Below are 26,989 nucleotides of genomic sequence, written 5' to 3' on the forward strand. Positions count from 1 at the left end.
ATATTAACACTATTAGAAGAACTTTATCTAAATTACAATATAGACTTTTCAAACTGCTTATCATGTCTTTATAATAAAGACCTTTACGACGCCAGCCAAAATCAAAGTACTTACACCCAAAAGACTACTTTTAGGTGAACTCATGTTTGGTCACTTTTCAGATGACTGAACAGTAGAGTAAACAGCTGCTAGGACACTGTGCTCCCTTTTTACCAAGGGGGACTTGTTAGTCCTTTTAAAGCCACAAGAAACCTTACAAGTCTTCCTCAGAGGGCAGTTTATTCCCATTCTGTGCAAAAAGTGAACTGAACGATCCATTTTTTTTACTTTGAGGAATTCATGTGAAGCACAGTTTTCACAGCACAAATTACGCAGAAATAACTAGTATCTCAACCATGAGTTAAAAAGAATTACAGAACATGTATTTAGTAGTAAAACAACTTGACGGTTTAAAGCTGCAATTTTCTTCTCAGAGGGCAAAAAGTGTTCAGCACTGTGCTTGGCCTTCAGAGGAAACTGGCTTCCTGCAGAGTTTCCACCCAAGGCCAGCACTAACAATCTTCTTCCACTTACCAGCCAACAACAGACCTCCCCAGCACCGCTGAGCACGGAAACTGTTCTACAGGTTCTGGTAAGTGTCCCACATTCACCTACCTTGCAGTGAGAAAGGGAACTAAAGACAGACAAATCCCACAAAATTTAACCAAAGGAAGACATATGTCAGGGAAGGGGAAACACTGCAGCTTCAACCCAAACCCAGTGTCGCAGTCTACCATCATAAGCTCTAGACACCATGCTGACGCTCCCAGCCCTCACGAGCAGGCTGAAGTCTCTCGCTTCCCCCACTCACTTTTCCTTGCCTGGGGGGGAGGAATGGGGGTGATGAGTTTAGCAGAGTCCGTGGGGCAACATCCATCAATGAAAAGCGTATAGCAGCAGTAAGATGGTACAGATGCCAATAATGCCGCCCAAGATGAGGGAATCTCGTCGTTTCCGAAGGTTGATCCTTTGAATCAGGCTGTTCACTGCTGGAAACCGATCTTTAAGGAGTCTGAGTCAAGGTCCTATCAGCAAACAGGATCTGCACTAACCAGCCCCAAATTCGGTATGTGGAAATCCCAGTACTGCAAAAAACGCAGAACTACTCCCAAGCTGGAGAAAGTGGATGCAGTAAAAAAACCTCAAGGGACAGTTAGCATGATTCCAACTGTACTTCACCAACAACAGACAATCAGAGGAAAGAGAGAACAGACCAGCTCAGAGTTCACATTTACACCGAAGTCATCACCTGATCACCTCAATTACCAGCATCTGATACACTTTAATCTCCAATATGTGAGGCTTAGTTACTTTTAATAACTGTGTTTAAATGAGAATGAAAAAAAAAGAAGTAAATGGGGCAGTTATATAAAACATCTGTGGCATTTATTTAATGGAATTCTGTTACCGGTGCAGGGAACAACCAAAGGCATTTGACAGAAAAATCATGCACGTTGCATGACTACGCAGTGTTCAAGTATAGTACATAAGGAAGAACTCCTCCTCCTGTAAAATCATAAAGATGTAAATCTATCTTTTAATGTACAAAATACAACTGCCAACAAGATAATGAGTTTCAGAGCTTCATGTCTTTGGAACCAAGAATCTTTTAAGGCCAAAGCTTATTGAATTTTTTTTTGTTCTTGCCAGTTGCTAAGAACTGTAATGAAATTTATGGGCTACCAAGATACATCTCTTCAGGATATAATCTGTCTAATCAAATGATGCTAATGTTGTTCTTTGGGCCCTTATGACAGAAAGGAAGGAGTAAGGGGGAAAACTACAAACATGCATGACTTGACAGTCCGGCACATTCTTTAGCCATGAGCACAGAATATGAGGAGAAACCAACAAACCAAAATCTTAACATTTACAAGACTGTGACAGACAAGAGGATGCTCAGGTCATGAATACTCTTAGCTGCGAACTGCAGCAAGCAGCAATGTACGCCAAGCTTCAGCTCTAACCAGTCTTGAAAGAAAAACCAAGTAAAATGAAATTATACTTTTATGAAAACATATCGCAGGGAAGGCCATAAAATGCCCTTGCAGATCTCTACCTGAAAATTAAGCTACATTGCTTTATATGCAGTATTTAGAGTGAAAACAACTTATTCACCACGTTCATCATTAAGATGCTTCAAGCAGATTATCGAGTGAGACTATTTCCAACATGGTCTGTTTGTCACTAATGACAATACCTCTACAGGTTATACAGCCACTGACATGGCAAAGCATTTTGTTCCCCAAACGAGAGTGGAAAAATTTTACTATACCTCTTCTTATGCACTGGCAACACAAATTTTTAGGAAAGGATACTAGCCAAGGTATTCATCTTGCTTTGTATTGACTTCAACATCCCTCTCTGCGAAGTCATATTTTCTTTAGTTGCCATGGCAATGCTGGAGAAAGAAAAAAAAGAGTGGATCAAGTTGTTGGTGCTAAGAATAATCTGCAGCTAAAACAAGGGGAAAGCAAGCAGGCAACGCTTCTTTAGAGAACAATGAATGAGGTAAGACCATGTGAATGAAATGACATTTTTTCCATTAATCTCTATCCTTTACACTTCAATGATTTCTCTTTTTATATAAGCCATTAACAACTGAAAACACTATGATTTCTTGAAACAGGCAGTGTTCTGGCTTCCCCAACCCCAAGAAAAAAATGGCATCACATCACCAGCAAACCTGGAGGTACTCTTCTGGCACAAGTTCTAAATGTAGAAGTAAGTTTAATCACAGACACCCCATACTTACTTCCACTCTAGAGAGCGTATGAAATTTCTTGTCTGCCATCAGGATACAACAGCTACAGAAGTATTAAGCAAATAAGAGCTGACACACATTAAAAATCAATCTGCAAAGCAAACGTGCCGGTCAAGAGGAGATGCAAGTGCTGCTTGAGACCCAACACCGCTCACAGAGGTGAGCTTACAGAGGCTTACACAGAAGGTTTCTGGACAATAAAGCGGGGACACAGCATCACCAGGTCTATGAAGACATTTAAACACAACAAAGTGTTGAGGTCTACATTGGCTCAGGACGAACGCTGTCCTCAGACTCCAGATAGGTGGGCAAAGCTCGGATTCTCCCGCATTAGCAGCTCCGATGTACCACTGCATTCCCTATGAGGACGCTGCAGCCAGCTTCGCAAGGATAGCTGGCAAAAACCAGCAGAGCCAAGCCTAACAGTTGTCCTTCAAGATTTACAGCAAAAGGTCAGTATCACCGTTCACAAACATCTTAAAGAAGATCAGATCAATGATCCCTGAAGTATTTTGGGAGCAGTGAGTTCCTTTGGGCTCCCTTCCATTGTATCTGCCTACTCCATCTCAAGTAGCCCTTGATACAGAACCAGCCTTCCTATAATGTGCCAGGTAAACTTGGGAAAAAAAAAAAAGAAACAAAGGAACAAAAAAAAAAAAACAAAAGGAAAAAAATCTGCTACCACCTCTTCAGCTGGAGGCCACCTTTTCCAACTCTGGCTTTGCCCATTAAAGCTAAGAGCTCACCAAGCCAAGGCCCCAGGGCTGTGAGCGGTACGAAAAAAAAAAGCAGGAGCAGAATACCCTGGAAAGCAAGGCAAGCTCATCACACAGCCAGATGTGAGACACAGGGGACTCAAGGGCCATCCTATGGCCCTCACAGCTTTCAGGTCACAGAAAAGACCATCCCAAAAGCTCTGTACAGCGAGTTCTTTTAAATAGAACAACGTGCATTGACGGGGCAGATCAATATATTATTTTAAGGTTATATTAGTATTCTGGTAAACTTGGACATATATTAGGAAATTGGGAGTTTGAGTCATAAAGAGAATATAAACAGCTTGATAATCTGTAGGCAAAACCCCGACATTTTAAATCAGCAGCTTTATAAGAACAGATGTAACATTTTAATACTAAGTTTTGAAGTATTAGATATAAAAAAAAATATGGAAGCTTCAGGGCAGAACCAAGAAAAACCTTCAAGCATTTTTTATTCACAGACGGCTATGAAGCATTTTTTTATTTTATCCTTTTGAGGTACCAAATCAGCACAAAGTGAAAATGAAACTCATTATTTACTGGAAGCAACAGGGCTTGCAGTCGCCTCCTTGGTGTTTATAAAGGGGATGCCAGAATCCATTAACCAATGTTCTTTGCTTCTGCAAAAAGAACAGAAGAAAGTCTACAAAGCTTCTCCCCTTGGACTGTGTGTCCTGCTACTCAGCACATCATGTGGGCTTGTTCCTGTGGATATACTAACTCATCTAACCCAGAAATGCAACTGATTCATTGGATGGATTACACAGGAGAGCTTTCCAGGACTACAATGACAAGAAAAGAAAGTGAAAATTAGATTGGAGGAGAAATAATGGCATCATTGCCTACCCCAACAGTGCACGAGTACACAAAGAAAAGCATCTAAGAGAAGGTGTTCACAGAAACGCTGAGCAGAGAATAAAAAGCTGTGTATCAACATAGAAAAAGCAGTTACCATCAAGGGTAAGATGAGAAGATATGGCATTTGACAGATTATATACAACTCGGCATACAGGTATTTCAGTTTTCTAAAGGAAAAAGCAACAAGCTCGCAAAAAAAACATTACATTTGGTATTGAGAAGAGCACTTAGGAAATTCTGAATTACAAGGAACTGAGGAAAAAAAATATTTCCTAACCGTACACAGGAAAGCTTGCTCAGTAGCCTCCAGCTTCTTGTCTTACACCTCCCCACTGAGGCAATACTGGTCCAGATGAAGTTTTAATACAGCATTTCTCAAAGCACTCCCGAATTAAGCCACATGTTTTCATAAGATGCATCCAATGACTCATTAAGGCATCCATTAATTTACAGAAGTGAAAACACAAGATGATTGCCAGGATATAAAGTGTTCCTGAGACATCTCCAAGATGCCTTTGGAAATAATTGTTACAGATTATCATGGAACACAAAGTTCCTGCTTTAACGTCCGAGGAGTGAAACTGTCCACCTCCCATAAAAAGGCAGGATGTAACTGTCTAACCGGACATCCTACAAGATCAGAACCTTCTTCATTTCTTTTATCCGGTATTTTGAAAAATGCAGCTCAATGGTTTGACTGAAGAGCTCTGAAGAAAAAAAAAAAAACAACTGTAGTGATTACCATTTTTAATATGATACGGTCTGGTAATGAAATGCAATGGTGATATCCATGAAAAAGAGTTTCACTGTATTCCAGCTACCATTTAACAAGTCAAAATTCAAGCAAAAAGCACTGTTCTTCACATATAATTTGATTACTCAAAACATGAGCTGGTTTATCCAAGCCTTTAGATCTGTGAAGGAGACTATTCAATGTAAGCGCTACCAGCAAACACACCGCGCCCGGGAACCAGGCCACCGACTGGCCTTGCACAGTCTGGAGCACTGCAGCTTCCTCATATCCTTCATCAGACAGTTTTGGTTTCCTTCCCATCCCTAACATATGCTCACTGACATACTCTTGCCATTTCCTCACCGACAAATGCATTTTTTTAAAAATTAATCATATTCTTCCCATTCATGATATTGGCCCGATTTAGTTACTCAACACCGTAATCTCCCCAGATCAACAACAATACCTTCTTCTTACATTTTGAAACTTCTGGACAACATTTACAATAAAGGATTAAATGCTTCTTTTACCGGAATCAAGATGACCCTGATTTAACGCTTCATTGGAAACCAGCATGAGCTGTTCTCGGTGCCGCACTGGCTTGAGCTCCTAGAGTTGGGTGTAAACCAAGTCTCTAAAGACAGATGGTATTCCGCTCTCTATATTTAACATTAGAGCACTGCTGAAGTACAGCACTAAAGGCTGTGGCACTACTGGAGAAGTCTCTTCTAGGTAAGCCCGAGTGCACAGCCACAAAGCGCCCACCCGTCTCTTCCGCAGAGCAGCAGGAGTATCCCCAACCCCGTGCTCGCCGCCCTGTCTCCTCAGAATGTCAATCGTTTCAGGTTTGTCCTTGGAACGTTCAGTAGTGCTGCGGGTACACAAGTGACCAAATATCTCTTCAAAAGTAAAACAACTGATATTTGTACAGAGTTTGCAGTCTTTACTGGCACAAAAAAGCACAGAGCAATAAACCAGCCAGTATCACACTCGGACTAGTCGAACACGCAGAGCTACACCTCCAATGCTGCTTGACTTGGAAGCAAAGGGTTTCTGCCCAGACCAACGTTTTGGTTTTTGGGTATTTTCCCCCCACGTAGCAGCCGGGTACATACAGCGTACTATCTGGTGAAACGTACCAAGAAGTCAACTTCATCCACTGAGACAGCTCAGTCACATCCACGCTGATGAAGAACCAAAACAAAGCTCTACAGCAACAAGACATGTTTTTAAAAATCAAATAGTTCACGTATTACTGGAACTTCTGCTTCATTTTGTAGGCCATGAATCACACTTGTTCATTTAAATTCATGACAACGCCTATGATCAAGGGAATGGCCTCTGTGACTCTGCATAGAAATGCATGCTCTAGGCTTACATTGCTAAAAATTCTGATGATTATCACTTGTTCTTTGTGTATACATATATATTCATAGCTACAAATATACACATGCATATATATATATGCGTTCGTACACACACACACACAATCTTTTAAATTACTTTAAAGATTATTGTGTCTTTTGATGAAGCCTAAGATGAAAACAAAAGGAACATTTCCCCAGAAACACCAGGGATTTTGCCTAGACTCTCTGGCATGCTCTCCTGAAAAGAGCTAAGACTCAAAATCTAATTCACGCCTTTCTGTTCTGCAAAGTCAAGACTGACTGCAAGTGAATTTTCCCCTTTTATCAAATCCTAATTATTACATAAAGAAATACCCCAAATATATAAGGAGATAATTTTTTAAAAAAATTAAATCTATGGTTTTGATCTGGCTTTGGAGAGAAAGTGGACTAGTGCAATGTGTTAATATCCAAACAAATCAGCCAGAGTCAGCCCTCATGAACAGTATGACAATAAAAGCCCAAGTCACACTGTACATGCAGAACGAGAAAAAAATTCAAACTGAGCCAACCTAAAAATATAAGTTGTTGGAAAACAAGAAATAAATCATTTGCTATTTTGGAGAAGTGATAATGTTTGAAAATGAAACCCTGAGAACACCAAACTTATTAAGCAAAAGCTATGCTTGTATTTAAATATGGCCAAGGGAACGCTGTTCCAAAAGAACTGCAGTACCAAGTATCACATCCCACTCGTTTCTGGAAAGTTTCTGCTGCAGTACGAACCAATGTCACGTAATTCAGTTAAAAACTGATTAAAAGTTGAGTACTAACAACACATCTGGACTGACAGCCCTGCTCATTGCTTTAGCTCCTGAATCATTTCAGTGCAGGTGGCCGTATATTCGCTCGCACGTATGCTTGCTCCCGTGGAGGAACCACACGCAGGAAGAGTCGGGCACTTCTTTGCTTCTCTTCTCTACAGAAAGTCAGAGCTTGGGTTCGGCAATTAGTGCTGACTGTGAGTCCCTGGCAATGGGGTCACCCGTATTCAGTTTGCCAGCAAAAGCCTCTGCACACACAGAAACGCTTTCCAGTGTTTAGTGTCACTGCTGAATAACAACGCCCCAAAAAATAAAAAGTAATTGCTTAGCTTCCTGAATTACACCCAAATAATGAGTAATGAACTACAGCAGATGTAAACTGTAAAGACAGAGCAGTGTTAGGAGCCAGAATAAGCTAATTACATCTCATTTCACCCGAGGAATCTGCAGTCAGACAGCGTCCCCTGCACAATTCCCTCTGTGACTTGGTTTACAGTAGATAAGGCAATTGATCATCACAAGTTGGGTAAATTTCTACCTGGTAAATTAGCTTAAAATGCAGTAGGGTTTACCAGCAATTAATATCCTACTGGAACATTTGCTGTTACTGGGGATGACACAAAAAAGAGTGACACAAAAAAGAGTAACACAAAAAAAGTACCCTGGTCTCAGAGTCAGAATAGATCAAGAGGATATAAATGAAAGGACATTTCCTGCCCAATGTAGCTACTAAAAAAAGCGCTTCTTCTACAAAAAGAAACGTAGAACATTTTTGGCAACAACTACAATAAGAAGTTCATTTACTATGGATAATAAATGATGTAACAAGGAGTGCTGAAATCCAGCGTCTTAAAAACCCAAGTTCATTTCTTCACAGAAGGAACGCTTTCAGTGAAGAGCACCAAGGAGCTCTGACCCAAGCCATGAGCAGGGATTACTGCGTGAGAAGCAGTCACGGTGCAGACAGTCGATTTGTAGCCAACCACAGGACTGCAGCTCATGCAAACAAAACTCAAAATCAGTTTTAAACCATCCAGGACACCTACTGGTGGAGCTTCTGAGTAGGCTGAAAACTGCTGGAGGAACCTGGGTGAGTATCCAGGAGCTGCCCTGCTCTACACTCCAGTTTGCCACGGCTACGGTCCCTCGCACAGATAAATCGACACGGAGGCTCGAGCATACGCATCCTCTCAGCTGCTCTCATGACACATAATCAAGAAGTTAGGTGAAGAGCTCAAATGATAAAATACGAGTCAATTTTCAGGATGTTAAGCTTAATGAATCACCGTATGCTGGTTAACGCTCTAATTGCTGGAGTGGCAGCAAACAAGAGATTCAATTCTTACGCGACAGAAGAGTAGGGCTACAAGAGTGGCAATAAAGGAGAGGATGTGTAATCAGGGAAGGACTAGAACCCAAAGTAAAACAAATATTCGCAATAACTGTGCTAAGTTTGGCAAATATCTTTACGAGGCTGCGGTGAGATTATATCCACCTTTTCAGACATTTTACTGACCCTTTCTGGTTCATCACTGCACATTAATATGGTTTAACACATTCTTCCACCACGTTAATTATACTTAGCCCACTGTGTGTACTTAAGCTAGCCAGCCCCTAATGGATATAGAGCCCTGCTGCACCTCTAATTACTCTTCTTGATCACTTATGCCAGTACATGCATTATCTGAAAGCATATCTTGCTTGCTTTCTTCCTTTTTTTTTTTAAAGCAATAATCTAAAATTTAAAACCATTAAGTCAGGCACTCTGAATTATTGGTTTGCAAAATCCCAGAGTTCAATGGAAGACTGGGAAGGGCACAGATGATAAAAGTAATTTATGATGCTATGGTTCTAAAATTTCTGTATCAGTTAGAGAAGGTATCACTCAAGTATTCAAACTACGTAAAAACCCCAAAAGATAAGTAACTATACAACAGCAATAAGCTCTCAAGCCCTGGTGGGAAAAGCCCTTATCTACACCAGCTGCACACTGGGGCGCTGAATACATTGAAGGATTACAGAAAATCACGTTGTAGAAGATTGTCACTATGGGAAGAAAAAACCCTCAACAGTTCAACCCGACATTCACTCTGCTCTATTATTTCCTTTGTTTTTGTAGGGGCTATTCACCTCTGAACAGAAACATTAATTTTCTAAACTGAGATGAATAAAATATTGAAGCAACATCATCACGTCAATTTTGAATAGGGGAAAAAAAACGCCAGCACCATTTCATTGCAATAGTGCCTATGAGTTGTGAACAATGCAGTTATTGTATAAACAACATGACTGATATCTTTGGACACAATTCAACGTAAACCTGATTGTACAGAAAAGAATGAAAATTAGTAATTTCATTCCTACCTTATTGTTTCTTCTATCAGTCGATCTGAGCTGAAAGCCAAAAGAAAAACAAATGAAGTTAAAAAAGGAACAAGTTAAAAAAGGAACTAAGTATTATTTTTTGATTATTAAAGACATCCATAATATAATCCTTAACAAACTTGCCCTTAGAATGTCTTATTTGAGGATGTTCTCACTTTTTGCTACTACATAGATAAGGTATATATAAGAGTCTTTGGAGAAGATGTAGTGTCCTCTAGAGCAGCATTTCCTAACGGTATGCAAGAGCAGATGCTCAGAACACATAAAATACTGACAAGAGAGGAAAAGGGGAATGGGCTCCATGGTTCATGGCTAATTAACGTTAACTGAGCCTGATGTGTGCCAGCAGCCCAGCAGAGTTTGAAAGGAGTATTAGTGAAGGAAGTACCTATTTTTTTTTTTCTCTTTAGTCCTGGTCATTCCTGTCCACTCCCTCAAAAAAAAGCAATTAAAAATCAACTGAGGCTTGGTTCCACGCAATAACATCTCAAAGCACTGCTTCAGAGCTAATTTTACAAAAGCTGTTTTATGGTGGTTAACGAGGCAAGTTCTTTCTACAGTAATACCAGTTGGATGAGAATTAAGCGACACTTATGGGGAACAGAATACACGCCATCTGTAAGAGAAAGACCTCGATAACACGTGCCCCTTCCCCCTCGCCACGACACATTAATCGAGTTTCTGGGCAGCATCGCTGGGAAAAGGACAGCCTGAAACACAGCACCACGGAGAGAACATTTCATTTAAGAACCGATGTGCGAGATTAAGATGACAAACAAGGTCCTCAGAGGACCTGAGTAATTTCTCTTTTTCTACACTCAACTTGTTACAGACAGGTTTTTAATCACTGTTTTACAGCCAATTGTGAAATCCCAGAAAAACGTATCTTGTTAGAGCAATCAATATCTCAAATGTACCACTGACACAGAACAGGTGCCTGCATCCCTGCTTCCCACACTGCAGAAACAATGATGCATCCCTACGATTGCTCCCTTTTCCCCACACTTTTACACAAAGTCTTGTAGAATAACCAAAAAAAAGCAAGCGTGCAGTTCAAGAAGGAAATTAATCTGATAAAAAGCAGCTTTATGTAGTACTAGATATTGCCTCGAGTCTTAAAGCAGAATTTATTGCTGCCAAGCTAAAGGGATTAGAAGACACCAAAAGGGCATGACCATCTTCATCTTCCATCCTCTTTGTTCCAAGTGTTTGCCATCTCAGGAAGGGAAGGGATCAACAGCCTCCAGTGCAGCACAGTTCTGCCTCTGACTCAGCCAGAGCTGCCCGATTTGGAACTTTTCTGCTACCCACAGAAATTCTGGAGATCCCCCCACACCTCCAGCTGGAGGCACGGCGAAGGAGCACGGTGTGCGCACGCGTGTGTAAAGCGCTCGGAGGGGGGAGCCGCTAACAGAACGTCCTTATTTGTCTGCGAAGAGGAGTGAAAACATGCAGGTTGCTATTTCAGTCTAGTCCATGGCTCAAAATATGGAGACAGCACACAAAGAACTAAAAATATTTTGCCCGATTTTAAGCTGAAAGGGACTCAACTGGGGCAGCAAACGCTGAAAACACTGGAACTGGAACACTTCCTTCTGCTCCCAAAACAAAGCCACACGCCAAAGATTCCCATCAGTTGCAAGTACATCGGTTTAATCAAATAAAAGCATTTTCATTCACGGCGTGGTGTTTATTACCACTGGCGCAGAGCAGTGAAACACCATAGCCATGTACACACACTGATGGAAGCAGTCTCAAGTCTCACAGCGTCTGATAATGTCCCCAAGGCAAGCAGAAAAGTGATGCATTAAAGATTTCTGTAATTGCTGATTCTCAAAGAGAAAAAATTCAACTGCAAATGTGCCTTTCATAAATAGGTAGTCTCCAAGAGCCAAGCATATTATGTGGGCTGTGCATAATAACAATAAACTGCAAAAACATCAGAACACAGTCTGAAAAGCAAGAATGGTGCACAAAGAATGCATAATTTTCAAAAAGTTTCTGGGTTTTGTTTTGGTTTTGTGGTTTTTTTTTTTTCATTTATTAACAACAAAAATATATCAGGTGCCCAGCTGGAAAGAAGTCAGACTTATAAAAATTCTGTGGAACAAAACATTGCTAGAACAGTCCTACTAAACAAAGCCTACCCTGGAAAAAGCACTGCCAGCATTACCAGCTCTTTGTCCATTTAACTGATGAAATTATAGTATTGTCAGGTTGATGAACTGAAGATGACAAGGAAGTCGAACACATTCAGAGACCGTAAGTGAACTAGGATGTTCTCCAAGGTTTTCAGAGCACAAAAAATTAGGCTTGGCCATTTGCAGCAGAGACACTAACCGCTTTTTACGTTAGAGCAAGCCGTGGTGAGGCAGTTTTATTACCTAATCAGAGACAGAAACATAAAAAGTATTTAAAAGCTTCCCATTCAATTATATTATACTGCGTTATTTTTTATATATGTATGTATGTATACACACATATAAACCCTGGAAACAGAGCTACCTGTAAAACGATGACAGGCAGAAGTTAATTAAAATGTATAAACCCAGTAATAAAGATTCTCAGTACCAACAAACGTGGACATTAGATGCAAATGCCGACACAAGGCACTTAACAGGCACCTGGAGTCACGAGATCAATGTTTCCCAACTTCAGGGGAGGTCACCCCAACTACTCAAAAGGGTGAGATATACATGTCTGTTCTTCAGAGTGACTGATGGATAGGTAAGTGCAGGCAGAACTGACTCCTGTAGTCTTAAATAAACAGCTGGGAAGCACACAGACTTCTAAACAGAGCTTCCAGTATGTTCTTCCCACCCCACGGAGCATCACCTTTTAACAGCCCTGCGAGAATCTCCAAAACCGTCTCTGCTTGCAAGCCTCCAGCCGGTGAACAAACTCCAGCAGAAAACGGCAACGCCATCCACTGAAATTGTGGCAAAGGCAGGGCGAGCAGGAACATTTTATGGCACAAACCTGCACATCAGAACCCCTGAGCTCTGGTAAGGTTCGTAGTTCCTGCAAAAGCTCGGTTTAAGCAGATGCCAGAGGCTTTTCTACAGGCAATGGCATGCACTCACACAGCACCTCTTGAAGTCTAAGCTCTTGGCAAATACAGACCGTGACGTTCACTTACAGCTGTATCCAGAAGCAAGCTGCTGTTCCAGCATTTCACAGTTCATAACCACAGAAAACAAGTCAGATTTAAGGAAGATCAGGAACACGCAGTACAGGAGGGCCCAGAGAGCCAAGGGGTGTTTGCGGATCTCTGGCTATCAATAACCTGTTTTACACAAACAGACGTTGTTCTCACCATTATGAATAATGCTCGTTTCAACTGTTTGACAGAATAAGGAATAACAACATTGAAAATGGTAATTTTGCTTAACTTACATATTCAATAACACTACAAAAAGAGGCTCTTAAAAAGAATCATCTCTTGACTTTGTTGTTCTGCTCTCCAAGCAAAGACAACAAATCCAGCGGACGTTACTTTATGACCATCCAAGCAAGCAAACGATGGATCTGGGCAATATTAATCTGAGTTGCCATCTGTTTCAATGAACTATGCATTTTCGCCTGTCGAGATAGACGGCACTTTGACAAAGCCATTTAAAAACACTATCTGAAAGAAACGCTGAGCGATGCTGAGGCAATCACCTGCTGTAATAAATGGCACAGCTCCAGCAGCAGCAGTCATGCATATGAACTAATCAGGCCTCTGTGCTACTGCTGCCTTCAGAAAAGAACGTGCAATTTGTCATTTAAACATACCGACAGGTAAATTAACTCAAAGGAAAAATGAAGTTAAATATGCCTCTAGGATAGCAAAGCAGCCTGCCCACCACACCAAGCTTTTACAACTGAAGAATGGTTTTATGTTCTTTGTTTCTTTAAAGCAAATCTCTACCTAGGTAGTTAAAATGCAGTAATATAGATGGCTATAGGCGAGGACAGTGGGACTCATCTGCACACAACTCGTTTCACAATGCACATTAAACCCTTCAGATAAAATTAAGGGCAATATTATAACGAATAATAATTTTAAAGGATTAGGGAAAGCCCCTGTAGCATAAACTAATACAGCCCTTGACAACTCTTCCTGCTTTCATAAAGAATAATTACAGAAATAATAATTTTATTTTGTTCTTTCTCTAACTGCAGGATTAATCACTAGTCTCAGCTCCCAGACTGCCTGCACTAAATCTTTTGTATTTTCACAGTCCTGGATCACCAGGCACCATGGAACTTCCAGGAACGCAAACACTGAGAAACACACTTGATATTCTAATACAAATATACAGATACACAGCCAGTTATTTCCATCATAATAACCATTCCTAACTCACAACTGAAAGAAACACTCTGCACACACACACAAAACCCAGCTCCAACTCATTTTTCTGCTTGCCATCAATACACCTTGTAATGTAAAAAATTCTGAAGATCATTAATCTCTTTAAAAACTTAACTAGAAGATGTAAAGCAGAACACTTTTTTTTTTTTCCTGTGATAACAAACAAGATATTCCAGGTTTTGTAAGACTCATCTCAAGCTTGATTCAATTCAGTGTCAAAGAAAGAGTGAATTCACAGGAGCTGCTCAGCTCGGCCAGACAGTCTCCTGCAGTTGCTACTGAAGACCAGAACCGGTGTAGAAGCCTACTCACTGACTGCGACCCAACACAAGAGCACGGCGAGACAAACACACCTAGCGTGTACAATGCCCAAAGAGAAAAAAATTATAATAGGGGCCTGTGCAGACAACACAGAATTTGCTCTTGTGTTTTTATCAAAGGGCAGCAGCAGCACCTGCTTTGAGCGCACAGACTGCCGCAGCACAGGCAGCAAAAAAGAGTACATTTGACTGTGAAGCATATATCTGACATTTCCAGCATGAGAAGAGCTATGTGGCCAAGGCCAGAGATGTGAAGTAAAATAGGCATCTTCAGGGATGAACAGTTTGCCCACAGAAGCCATCCTGAAAGCAGAGAAAGGTTCAAATACCGATGCAAAGTGCTCTCTTCTGTGAGCTCCCTTTATATGTTAATTAAAGAATAAATCTGGATGCTAAGGAGATACAATGCTTTCACGCTTTTTGTTGCGGGAGGTAAAATGAAATAAGAGCCTACAACAATCAAACAAAAAACCCCAGCACAAACACAAGCACTAAGTCAATGTATGGATTTGCTCCCAAGGAACAATACGTTAACAACATCACACCTACGAACTCTAGACACGTCAGCAAGCTTATTTCTGCAGGTTGTTGGACTGGGGAGTCTGACACTCAGTAATCACTTTCAGTAAGAACGAGGAACAGTTGCAAAATTGGAAAAGAAAAAAGGCACAACAGTACAGCATCACATTGCTTTTAATCAGTGCAAGCCATTTGTTAAATCTAGAATGCAAGGCACTGCGACATAAGCCATTCCTCTAGGCAGCAGTTAACCAACATCAGCTGCTGCTGCATCTCTTTCCAGATGGTTCATACGTACCTTCTACAAGAGGGGAAAAAAAAAAAAAACAACATGCAAAGGGCATACTTTTCACAGTAGGGAAGAATCTGCCAAGGATTTCCAGGAAAATAATCTGGTGAAACCTACTCCCTCCAACCTGCAATTCTATGGCACAAAATTCACTAAAAATTGGACTCCTAGCTACATCGCTAAGTAAATATCTCGACAGCTTATCAATTCCAACTATTTGGACTTAAGCTAACGTAAGTACCTTCTTTGCAGCTAACATCTGTAACCATGCCTACATATCTACTGCAAACAATGAAAATATTGGTCGTTCTAACTCAGTTTAAAGAACAATTTAACGGATGCAAGTAAATACCAAGGGATGCTCTCCCTTTGTGCAAGATTCCCGAACCCAGGGATCCACCTTCACAGGTCCGAGAACACGAACAGGCTGTTCCTCCTGGGTTTCCAAAGGCTACAGTCTGCACCTCCACTGAACTCCACGGACTTGTCTGGGAATTTTCAAGAGTGATAGAAATGTTTCTGCGAAAAGAGGAGTTAGCCAAGAAAGCTCTTTGGCACGCAGACTGCTGGGGAGAGTGCCTGATGTTCGCGAGTCCCAAGAGGGTGAGCAACAGCAATACTTCTTCCTTTAAAGCAAATCTATAAGGAAATAAGAGCCTTCTCAATAATCTGCAGTATGCAGTTTACCCAAAGAACGCAGTTAAAAACTTTAAACGAAACCAGCTCCTGAGGTCTACACGTAGTGAGGCAGCTGGTTGCCTCTTAGCCAGCACAGAACCAGGGCCAGGATGGCACCACAGCCACGGAATGGGGTTTCTGGAGGCTCTCTGTTCATGGCTGTGAAAGTTCCTGGATAGATTGACCCTCCTGTATAATTGCTCCATATTACCCATAGGAACAACGTTAAATGAACCGAGAAGGGCAGGCCTTACTGTAAGTCATTATCAGTAACCACAACTGTCAGAACAATTCCAGTAACTTACTAATGGACTGTATCGGCATTTCCTCAAATTTTACACGCTGGATGCAGAACCAGCGTTCAGGGGGAGTGCTGTTTTCATTATTTCCTCTGGTTTAAAACATATCATTTTGATTATATCTTTAGCTACATGGAAAAACCCTCAAAACCAAGCAACACTTGTAAGTGTGTACAAGTAGGAACAGCATTGATATCCAACATTATCTGCCAAAAAAATGAGCTTGACCAAGATAACCTGTCATTATGGATCTGCTGGGCACACGTCGACAAGGTATGTGCACAAGAGGAGAAACACCCTGTTTGTAATCTGCACTGGGACAAAGATTGTGCCACTTTTCTATCTCCGTGGATTTAGACTAAAGCTAGAACAATCGTTCTACTACTCACATACCTGTACATACCCAAGAAAGAGAACACAAGGGGGAACGTCTTCCAGAAGACCCCTATCACATAAACAACTTTGTAATTAATGCATTTTTAATTTCCAATTAAGCTAAAACAGAAATGAAGTAAGGGTTCTCTAGGATGACAACTCAATTTTAATTTAGTACAAAACCCTAAAAAACACTTTGACAGAAATGTACTCTGCTTCCTGACTGCATTTTCACCTGCTGTGGTTTTGAGGGTTTGTTTGGTAGATGCAGAGAGCCGTATGGCTTTCATCCAGGACTTGGCTGAAGTACCTAATGTTACGACTATCTACCCGCCTGTTTATTAAGTTTCAGAAAATGATTCTTAAAACGGCATAGTTAACTATACAATATAATGAACACTGTGGTTCGAAATTTAAAGTGCACACTACATTCCAACCATCTACAATCCAAATCCAGGATGCAATTCATTAATGGGTAAAGATCTCAATATTTTTCTTCTGACCCAATTTCACTGCGTTCTTACGCTTGTCTTTTCATCCAAGACTGAACAAGCTGCGTTCTTCCAGCCGTGCGACTATACTCAGTATAAACAAGTCTCTCCAGCGAGAGGAAAGCACTCTGCACCTTTCACTTGACAACTAAGGTCCTTGACAGGTTCTAAGCAAAATGGTATTATCAGGCTAAAACAGGCACGCTTTAGTGGGAATTTGGATGTAGCTCTGCTTACCAGTATGGGTTGGACAGAAAATATCCTCAGCAGATGGGAGTTGATACCTTTATCAAACCACTGGTAAAGCAACACCCGAAGCTATCTGCAGAGCTTACCATGCAGCAGCCAGGAATGATGAGAACCGCACTCTGATGCATCAGTAGAGAGGCTCAAATTCAATAAACTCAAGAATTACATTTATACAGGGGTATGGTAACTTTCCAGAGGTACACTCTATATTTGAGGAAAAATGGAAATAATCCCTATTTAACATATCCATACACATCAAACGAAATTCAACAGCTTTACTAGAGGTTCGGATGGCAAATAACGAGCAAGCACTTCTGGCCTTAAAGAATAACGGAGTATGAAGCAACACTGACAAAAACAACGACATGCTATACTAGAATAATATGTGATTCTCAGATTCCACAAAAGAAATTCTATAAAACTCCACAATTGTTGATTCTGTTCAAAAGACGCGCCTACTTTTCGGAACCAACCCATGTAAGAAGGATTTCAGCACTTGCCAAAGTCCTAATTTCAATACAGACCTGGGGGGGGGAAGCTGGCCTAGTTAAGACACAGCGTTGAAAGGAAAGCTAACAACAAATAAAACATGCATCACCCACTTGTTTATTTCTGAAAGGAGCAAGAAACTTCAGAGGCAAACACAGAGCTCTGAAGTCTGAAGCGTGGTTTGATATCCCTCCCTCTCCTCAGATGAAGGGCATCGTGCTGCTCCTCAGGCAGAGCCCAGAACCCGAGCAGAGCTCCAGCCCCAGACACCGTTTTTCTGGGATGTATTCAGGTAATGTCACACTGTGCTGCGAGGGTTTGCTCTTCAGTTTCTGCAGACATGCCTAACGACCCAAGAGGAAGCTCACGTATTACCATTCACACTTTACACAGATGAAAAGCAAAGAGTTTGAGGTTCTCAATGCTAACACCTGTGTGACTGCACCCTTTGTCACCCGGACAATTTGATTTTGTACTGGAAGTTACACAGCAAGTCCCCAAACTGGTTTTGTACATGTGCATGGTGGGTTTGTCAGGTTTTTTTTTTTTTGTTTGGTTTTTTGTTTTTCTCCTTCATCAAATATAATTCATTTTAGACATACTGAGGTATGAAAATATCACGACAGTCATCAGTGTCAGAGAAATTACTGATTACAGTATTGTTTTAAAGCAATTCAACTATAAGGAAAGCATACAAATAAACCTTGAGAGATGAATAAAATCTTTGGTTTAGTGTTCTAGGGGAGGTTTGGCTTTTTAACTCATCCATACAGGACAGGCAGATGAAAAGCACCAGCTGATTTTACTCTAATGAAGCTCAAACTATTTTTAGAAGGAAAACCTCTTTTAAAGCCTGAAGTGCTTGGCTGATTTTCACATTCTTTTATTAAGTTATTTATAAATAATAACGATACCCAGGAGAGTATTTCTTCACTGCCTCTAAGCTTTGAACCTCCACAGATTCTCATTAAACTACTTCAATAACTTGCACATACAGTCATAATTACAGCCACATCATCAGCGGTGAAGTTTCTTTTTTCCAGAAGCCATGAACAGTCTCCCTCACTGAGGAATATATACTATTAAAATAAGGAAACAGGTACGTTGTGCTCAGTCTGGTGCTGCAGTTCAGGATCTGATATGTCCAAGTCTCGCATTCAGCCTGGGACTGTCGCAGGGGAAGCCGATCCAGCCACTTCGCCAAGTGGCCTTTTGAAGATTCATGGCACAATGACACCAGACAGAGGTTCTGCCAGCAGGCTTGGACGTAAAACCCATTCAGTTCCACGCAGATATAAGGCTAAAGGAAGGAATCACTGATGCATAACTGCAATTGAGACAAGTTCGCAGCAACAGGGGACAGAGCAGAAAGGAAAAACAGAATTGTATTTTGAAATAGGAGTACAGTACAAGCCGTTGTGCATCTTTAAGTAAGCTTCTGCAATACCAAAAATCCTCCTTTGTTCAAATCCCTTCCTTGAAAATAATTTTCTTTGAGCTGCCACTCCAAAAAGTCCATATTACGGCTATTCAGTGGTAAATCCATTAGCAAGGTAATGACTGCAGCCATCCTGACTGGCTAGCTGAGGCACTAGCACGCACTCTTAATGCAACAGTTTCCCAAACTTCCTTATTCCAGAAACAAAGAAAACAAGTCAATGGTGTTTGGGAAAACAGTGACACACCACTGCCAGAGCTCCTGCAATTAACAGCCAGCAGAGAAACGTTTTAACCCAGATTACTCAAGCTCTCTTTGCACTGTACCTTCCAGTTCAATAGCCAAATCACTGCAGCCTTCCATTACCCCTGCGCAGCAAGCCTGCAGCCAAATTACACCGTGTTCGGTGCTTCTTGGCAACCGCTCCAAACCAGGGCCACGGACAGCATGTATTGTCCTTTCGTAGCAGATCTGTTTTGTTTTTTCACAACTGCTATAAAGCAAAGAAAACTACTCATTATCAAGTGCCACTTCATTAAAACCTGTATTAAAGAGGCTGGAATGGAGTGACAAGAACACCACGTTCTGCTTCTATATGAAAAAAAATAAGTTTAATTTAGAGGCAAGTTTTGCAATTAAAAAAAACCCTTATTGGGTCTGAATAAAGGGGAGCTCAGCAGCTCCCTGCTGCTTCCCCAACCACCTCGGGAAGGAAAGAGGAACTGGTGAACGAGCTGGTTTTCCTACAGGCTCTTTCCTTCCAAGAGGAGAGGAAGGAGATGCAGTGGTGACCCATGTGTCAGCCGGAGCAGCTACTGCCTCTGGGTGTCCTCCCCTGCAGCTGGAGGGGAGGGAGGGGATGGAAGGGGAGACGACAGCAGCTCACAGGTTTTAATCCAATATTGAAGGTCCACTGAAATCCACAGGAACCTGAGCAGCAACAGCACAGTGAACAGAAATCAGGGCGTGCGGAGCAGAGAAGAGGGATAACAAAGCAAAGGAAATCAAATTAAGGTAGAAAATCAGTAGCTTTTTCCCCAGAAGATCAACACAACGATAATCAAAAACCCTCTGAGGTGTCTCAGCATCTCATTAAACTGACTTCTCCGTGCCAATCACTACTGAAGTGAAAATTCACAATCAACATCAGTATTTAGAGGGAAAAGGGTCAACAAGTCACTCCCTCTATTAAGATCTGGACTGTATTATGAACAAAGTTTGAAAGCAGCTTCCCGGCGATTATTCTCTCCTGAATGCGGCCATTTCTGCCCAAACAACAACAGGAAATCTGAAATAGCTCTCCTCAAAGATGAAATGCAACAATAATAGTCATAAAAATATTTAGTATTCCAGAGTACTTCGCATATATGAAGCACTGCATGAACATTAATTTATCCTAATCACCCCCACGAATCAGATATGTATTATTAATAGCACCATTACACAACTGCGACCAATTCCCGTTATTTCTTTTGTTCACTTCTCCTACCCCTCTTTTCTCTTTCACATGCAGAACACATCCCTCTCGGATTTGTTTACTCTCCTCCTTTTCTCCTTCAGAGTTTCTCACCCACCTGCTCCAGCACCCCTACCCTCTCTGTTCCCAGTACCAAACACTTTAAGACACGAGGGGTGTTTTGTCCTTAGCCAGCCTGAACAATTTGAGCAGGTTCACCTCCTCTACCTGCATCACCTACATGTGATACTCTATCTAAGCTGAAAATTTTTTTGCTGGATAGACTGATAGCTTGCCTAGAACACCCACCAGAGACACGCAGTCATCTGACAACAATTAAAAAACCAGCTCATGATATCTGCACCAGCGTAAGCACCTGCTTCTCCACCAGCCACTTCTTTTGGAAAAGGAAAAATGTCTGAATTGCGAGCCCTGGAGCTGAGTAATAACGGACAGTCACACAGTGGCTCCACGACGACAGAACAAATGTACTTCAGCAAATGCTGACGACCACTAAGGGTCTAGTTTTCATCTGGTTTTACAAGGAATTCATCACAGGTGACCACATCTGTAATTTCCATCTAAATCTTGGAAGTCTTCATTAATTTTTACACAAATTCATCAGTATCACCTGATACGAGTCACATACAATGCAAGTACTGACACGGGGGAAATTTTCACTCCCAAACACGTGCAACTTTGCAATTTTAACCAAACACATTAGTCCCTTCTCTGCTGGCTTGGACTATCGCTCATCAGGAACTGCAGAACTTCTCAGGGCAAACACTAAGTTGACAGGACTCTCTCCTCTGAAGCAGCACTTTTCGGAACAGTTTTTAAAATGCTAAGCTAGATCTATTCATCAAAATTGTTTTCTTCAGATGAAGAACAGTATTACAAGAAAAAGGATGACTTGTTTACTTCCCTGGCCAAAAGCATACAAACAGAAAAGATGAGACAAACACCTTTACTGGATGCTACAGACCCAAGAAAACAAGCATTCAAAAATCGACTACAGGCATTAGATTTCATATTTATTTAAGCATCTGACATGCCAAAAGATCTGAGGTATTAGGCAAAAATATTAACAGGGCATCAATATTTGACAAGACCTGTCTTCCAGCCTCATTTTAATTAAGGTGTTAACATTTTTATTTAAAAATGTAGGCATTCTTGTTTTTCTCTCCAGAGGTAGGTAAAACTATCCTTGCATTATCTGTACAGAAATCAAGTAGGAAACTGAGTGACTCAGAAACTTTATATCTCCTATCCACAGTCAGTAAAATTTCTAGACAATCACCCAACAAAACTCAGAAGCAGCTGATTTATAAAATGAAGTGAACCAAGAGGAAAGCTTTCTGTTGAAGAGAAGCTTTCACTAACCCTCCCAGCACTGGGGTGCAGCAGCACAGAGCCCCGCATGCCCCCAGCCCCAGCGCTGCCCGGCAGCACCCAATCCCAATGCAAACCCTTGGTGCTTAATACACGTGGGATCCTTTTATTCATCAAAACTTTGTACTCACTGATTTTTTTTTTTATTTTCGTCTTTTTTTTTACGATTACCTACGTATGTAAAATTAACATGGACAGATTCTCCTCTATTCTTTGTCCTTGTAGAAAAGATGATGTTCAAAATGTGACAGAAAAATAAAAAGGCAGATTTAGGCAAAAAGCAGAGGTCTCTCCAATGTCTCTCCCAGAGAAGAGCTTTCCGGCTCTCCTCCTCTTACTCCCGAGTGAGATACCACCACAAACAATACCGCCTCGGGCTGCCAGCATGCTTTTTAAAGAGCATTCACGGAAAACGGCGCCAAGAGTAAATTCAAGTTTCCGCTTACGCCACCTCACATGGTAGCGCATAAAGAAACAGGCTGACAGACGGGTCTGGTACTCTGCAGCGGGGTAATGGCTCAGACATTCTCCATTATCAGATCATGGAATAAATATGTAATAGGTTAAAGTACTTAAAATCATAAATTAAGCAGGGTCAACACCAAGTGAATGCTCCAATATTCGATAGGAATACGTCTCTTCTGGGCATTATTTCATTACTCTGCAGCACGACAACACACTTGCAAAGTTTAAGTTCCCATCTCCATTTTTCAACCTCTTTTCATAGTTTCACAACTTCACTAAAAATACAATTCAATTTTTACTGTTGTGTCTTTGTGTCAGTGTATGTATATTCACTATACAGCTCTATCAATTAGTCTAGCAATGGGATTTACTGCGCTGCAAATATTCAGCATCACGACCCACACAAATCTTGTCTGCTTATCCTGGGAGTATGTTTGGTGAAATCTGCCAGCTCCGGGGGATTTCTTGGGACCTTTTGCTCCCTTTTACAGCTTTTTGGCATTAACAGCACATTAACTGCTTTCTCTGAAGACAAATATGTTGAAACTCTAATTATTTCCTCTGCCAGTATCTATTTCTGAGCTTACTGATTCTCAGTTCAGAAGTTTTGAACATCTTGCAAGCTTTCATTTCTCGCCAAGGTTGCCTTCTGCTTCTGGACCAGATTTCTTCATACACCTTACAGTTATCTCCACCTTGCAGTAGCATTCCATGATTAATTTTGGCCCTGTTTCCGAAAGATCCCCAACTCACACTTATTTCTTGTTTTCTTTTTCTCAATGTTGTGCAGGTTTTTTTTAAGTCTTGACATTTTTAAATAATCATCTACAAGATGGTTTAACTGCTTCTGAAGCTACCTTATTTAGTTCTATTTTTTTACGCATTTTTATCCTAAGAACATACTGGGAAGTTTAATACGTTTAAAGAGATCAAAGCAATCAATGTCTCAACAAATGCTAGGCTCCAATTCTGAAGACACCTGCCAGATAACATTCAAAATGTTTTAAGTGTTCCTCTCTTCATTGTTTCAAACTTTTCAAATAGTGCACTCAGAAGAACGTCAGTTTCTTGGAAGTACACTCTACAACTCCAGAAATATTTTGTTTGTATCTTTCTTTAACAAAATGCCAAATGTTTAAAAGTATTTACTAACATTCCAATAAAAAAACCCAAAGCAAAACAAAAAATCCCAAATACAATATCTAGAAATTTACTCAGATTAAGGGACACTGACTGAATCTCCAAAGTACAACATTTCAGATAACATTCACCTCCAAAACGTTAAGACTGGGGGTTTTTTTACTGGAAACCTGATCATGAATTTCTAATAAGAAATTAAACCTAATAAAAGTCACAATTCAAGCTTTAAATAAATTCATTTCCAAGTTCGATTTAAAGAAAATTGAGGATAAAGTGGTGGTAATCCACAACCGAAGAATTTCATTTTAATCTCCCGGAAAGCCTTTTTGTGCCATTCTGGCTGGAAGCTTTAAGTTCTCTTTAAGAAAGCACGTTTGAGAAAGCCACAGGTAATTTTTTATTTAATTATTTTTTTAAAATGAAAGCCTGCCCTCTCGTGTAAGCCTGAAGTTCAGCATGACTACAGCCAAGAACACAGAGCCCTGAAGATCAGTGCTACTTCCCGGATATCTAGAAAACATGAACCTTCCAGCGCTCGGCTATGGGGGTGTGCTGCTTTTGCCAAACTTTACTCATCACCCAACACCCACTCTGCAGCAGGGATAAAAAGGAAGCGCTTTCTACTTTGCTTGTTATCTTGGCCAATAAACTAGAGTCAATTTGCAAATATTTAAGCGCACAGGTAATTCTGGAATTAGGCTCTTCCCTCACCTTTTGTACACATTCAGGGGAGACAGAAGGAAAAGAAGGTTCTTCTCTGCCTACCGCTGAGAAATAAAGGAGAAGCAAAGGAAGAACAGCTCAATCACTGGGAGTTTGTGTTTTGTATTTGAACCCTTATCCAGTCAGTACGCTACAGAGGCACCTGCTTCCGTAAGAGAGCAGGCCAAGCGCGAAGTCTGAGTCACAGCTGACTCGGGGAAAGCCCACTGAAGACAACACATAGATGTCACTTAACGTTGACAAGATCCTAAAGTCAAAAGCACAGAAAACTACCGTGACTACCACCTGCCATTTCACAGTCAGCACAAGCAATAGATGTTTATCTAGCTGTGTAAGTAGCAGCGCTGACACAGAACACACAGTGCAAGGCATTCACCGTGGACATACACACCTACAAATGGACAAAGCTTTCACACAGACTTGAAATTACGAATGTTTCATCCCCCTGAAAAGTTAGGCACCTACTTATTTACGTAAGTAAATAACAAATAACACCTACTTTCGAAGGTGTTCATGTTCCTTCAGGAATAGTTCTGTTCTTCTGTTATTCACGCCAGACCCACTTTTATATGATCTAAAATGTATGTAAAAAAAGAACTTGAAAACTAGCTGATTTACACACATATCAAGCTTTGTTACTCTGAAGTGACCAACTAGAAAAGTTCCAGTCACGTTAAGACAGTTTTAAAGTGACTTGGCATAGCTTAATAGTTTTACTTGAAAAACATGAGTTCCTTTTCATAGCTAAAAAAAACAAACAACAAAAAACCCAGAATCTTATCACAATCTTAGTAAGAGTTGTGAATTCAAGTAACTTTTTTTGCTTTATTCAAAGCACAGATGGCCAAGCTATGCCAAGAGTTCTCCTACAGGAAGGTTTCCACCTTCTCCCCCTGAGGACAGTCCCACACCGTTGCTGTAACACACAACACAACTTACTCAATATCTTTTCGTACTGATCCCAACAGATTCTCCCTTTCTCGTATTGCCAGAAAGTTCGCTTTGGTTTTGTGGAATTCATGCGTATAATCCTGTAATAAAACAGGTATTCCAAAATTAGGATCCCAAGACCAATTTAGCAACACGATATACTCCAGTAAGATCCAACCATCTTTTAAAATGTTAGCTGTTCTCTAACACAAATTGCAAGACCAACTTCGGAAATTAACATTAAAAATGCTTTCAAGTTAATGCAAAATATCTTTAAACTCACCGCTCTTACAGTAGTTGCTAATTTTGGACAGCTACAGCTAAGGTCACAGAGGGAAATCCACAGTAATTTCTTGTCCCGATTTCATAGATCTCAACCTTCCTGATGAATTCCCATTTTGTGCTGGAATTTCCCATTACTGGTTGAATCTGAAGCGCCAGTAAAACCTACTGATTTGGTGTGGTGAAGACGTTCAATTTGCTAAGTTACACCAGATGAAAAAGAAGTCTTTTCTAAATGACAAAGACTACTTTTTTTTTATTTTTCTTTTTTTAGATCTTCAAGTTACAATTTTGAAAAATTTCAGACAGCTAATACTGCTTGAAAACCAATTTAACTTGCAACTGGCATCCACCAAAAATCACTGTAAACATTCAGAACTCTTTTCTATATAAACGCTGTGGCTTTTACAAAACACCACAGTTTTCGCATTGCGTACTGCATAGATAAGAAACAGCAAACCGTATAGGACCAGCCAAACAAAAAAAAAAATTTAACACTACTCTGCCAGGAAAACATCACCAGTTTGAAACATGGTTGATTTATAATACATTCCCTCCAACTCCCTGTAGCAGTTTAGATGGTTTTACAATCATATTTTCTTAACTTAAATGCAATGTTCCCTCTCATATTGCTATGTGACAGATCCCCCAGACCAAATAATTCATTACAGTACCCTTCCCCTTTGCTATATGAGAGACACCTATATAAGATCCCATGCGTCACTGTTCTTTCTCAGCCAGGTGCTAGGCACCGGTATGACACACAAAATGCCATTTTTCCAACTCACTGACTGGGGTGCCTGGAGAGAGGAACAGTGAGATGGGATCAGCGGCATTTAAACCTCCTGGTAAGACATTTCAGCACGCTGCGATATCAGCACTGCTAATAATCATTCCAGACAAAATAAAAGCAAGGAGGATGTGCGGTTGTTACCTGCAGGATGTCTCGATGACGCTGCAACGTATGCATCAGGGCAGCATTCAGGGACGGGACTCCTGCGCTATTTGTGTACTCTGCCATTTTGTCATTTATCCCAGTAAGCTAGAGGAAGGAAAAAAAAACAAAATGGCTTATTCTTGTAAGAAAGTTACAATGCATGAGTTGAAGGAGCCAGCACTAACGGCAGACACACACCTCCAGAAGCACTTGTCTATCACTCGCACCAGTGTTTCCTAACACTCACCCCAGAAACCTGTGCTGCAGTATTTCCTAGATGCTGAAGTAAAACCCCAGTAACCTGAGTTACCTTTCCCAGAAGTTGTTCAATCTCCACAGCCATGGTCTCAAACATTCTGTCCTGGCCTGATCCATTTAGGAGAGGAGTTGTGTCAGAGCTAAGGAGAAAGAACAGCAGTTATTGAAAAGTATAACATCTTGGCAGGAATG

General features: G+C 40.8%; 1 protein-coding gene across 1 annotated transcript in view; it reads right to left on the reverse strand.

Annotated features, from left to right (window-relative positions):
* Positions 1-915: 915 nt before the first annotated feature.
* GOSR1 (golgi SNAP receptor complex member 1) overlaps positions 916-26,989 on the reverse strand; it is a gene marked incomplete at its 5' end in the record, with an annotated part of 27,878 nt that continues 1,804 nt past the window's right edge. The window contains 7 exons of the mRNA XM_010083329.1: positions 916-1,040; positions 2,358-2,440; positions 9,687-9,716; positions 24,890-24,964; positions 25,330-25,421; positions 26,537-26,644; positions 26,850-26,937. Coding sequence (XP_010081631.1) covers positions 916-1,040; positions 2,358-2,440; positions 9,687-9,716; positions 24,890-24,964; positions 25,330-25,421; positions 26,537-26,644; positions 26,850-26,937 — 601 coding nt within the window. The remainder of the gene's footprint in view (positions 1,041-2,357; positions 2,441-9,686; positions 9,717-24,889; positions 24,965-25,329; positions 25,422-26,536; positions 26,645-26,849; positions 26,938-26,989) is intronic.

Source organism: Pterocles gutturalis, unplaced genomic scaffold (assembly GCF_000699245.1).
Source record: "Pterocles gutturalis isolate BGI_N339 unplaced genomic scaffold, ASM69924v1 scaffold33980, whole genome shotgun sequence".
Lineage (NCBI taxonomy): Eukaryota > Metazoa > Chordata > Aves > Pterocliformes > Pteroclidae > Pterocles > Pterocles gutturalis.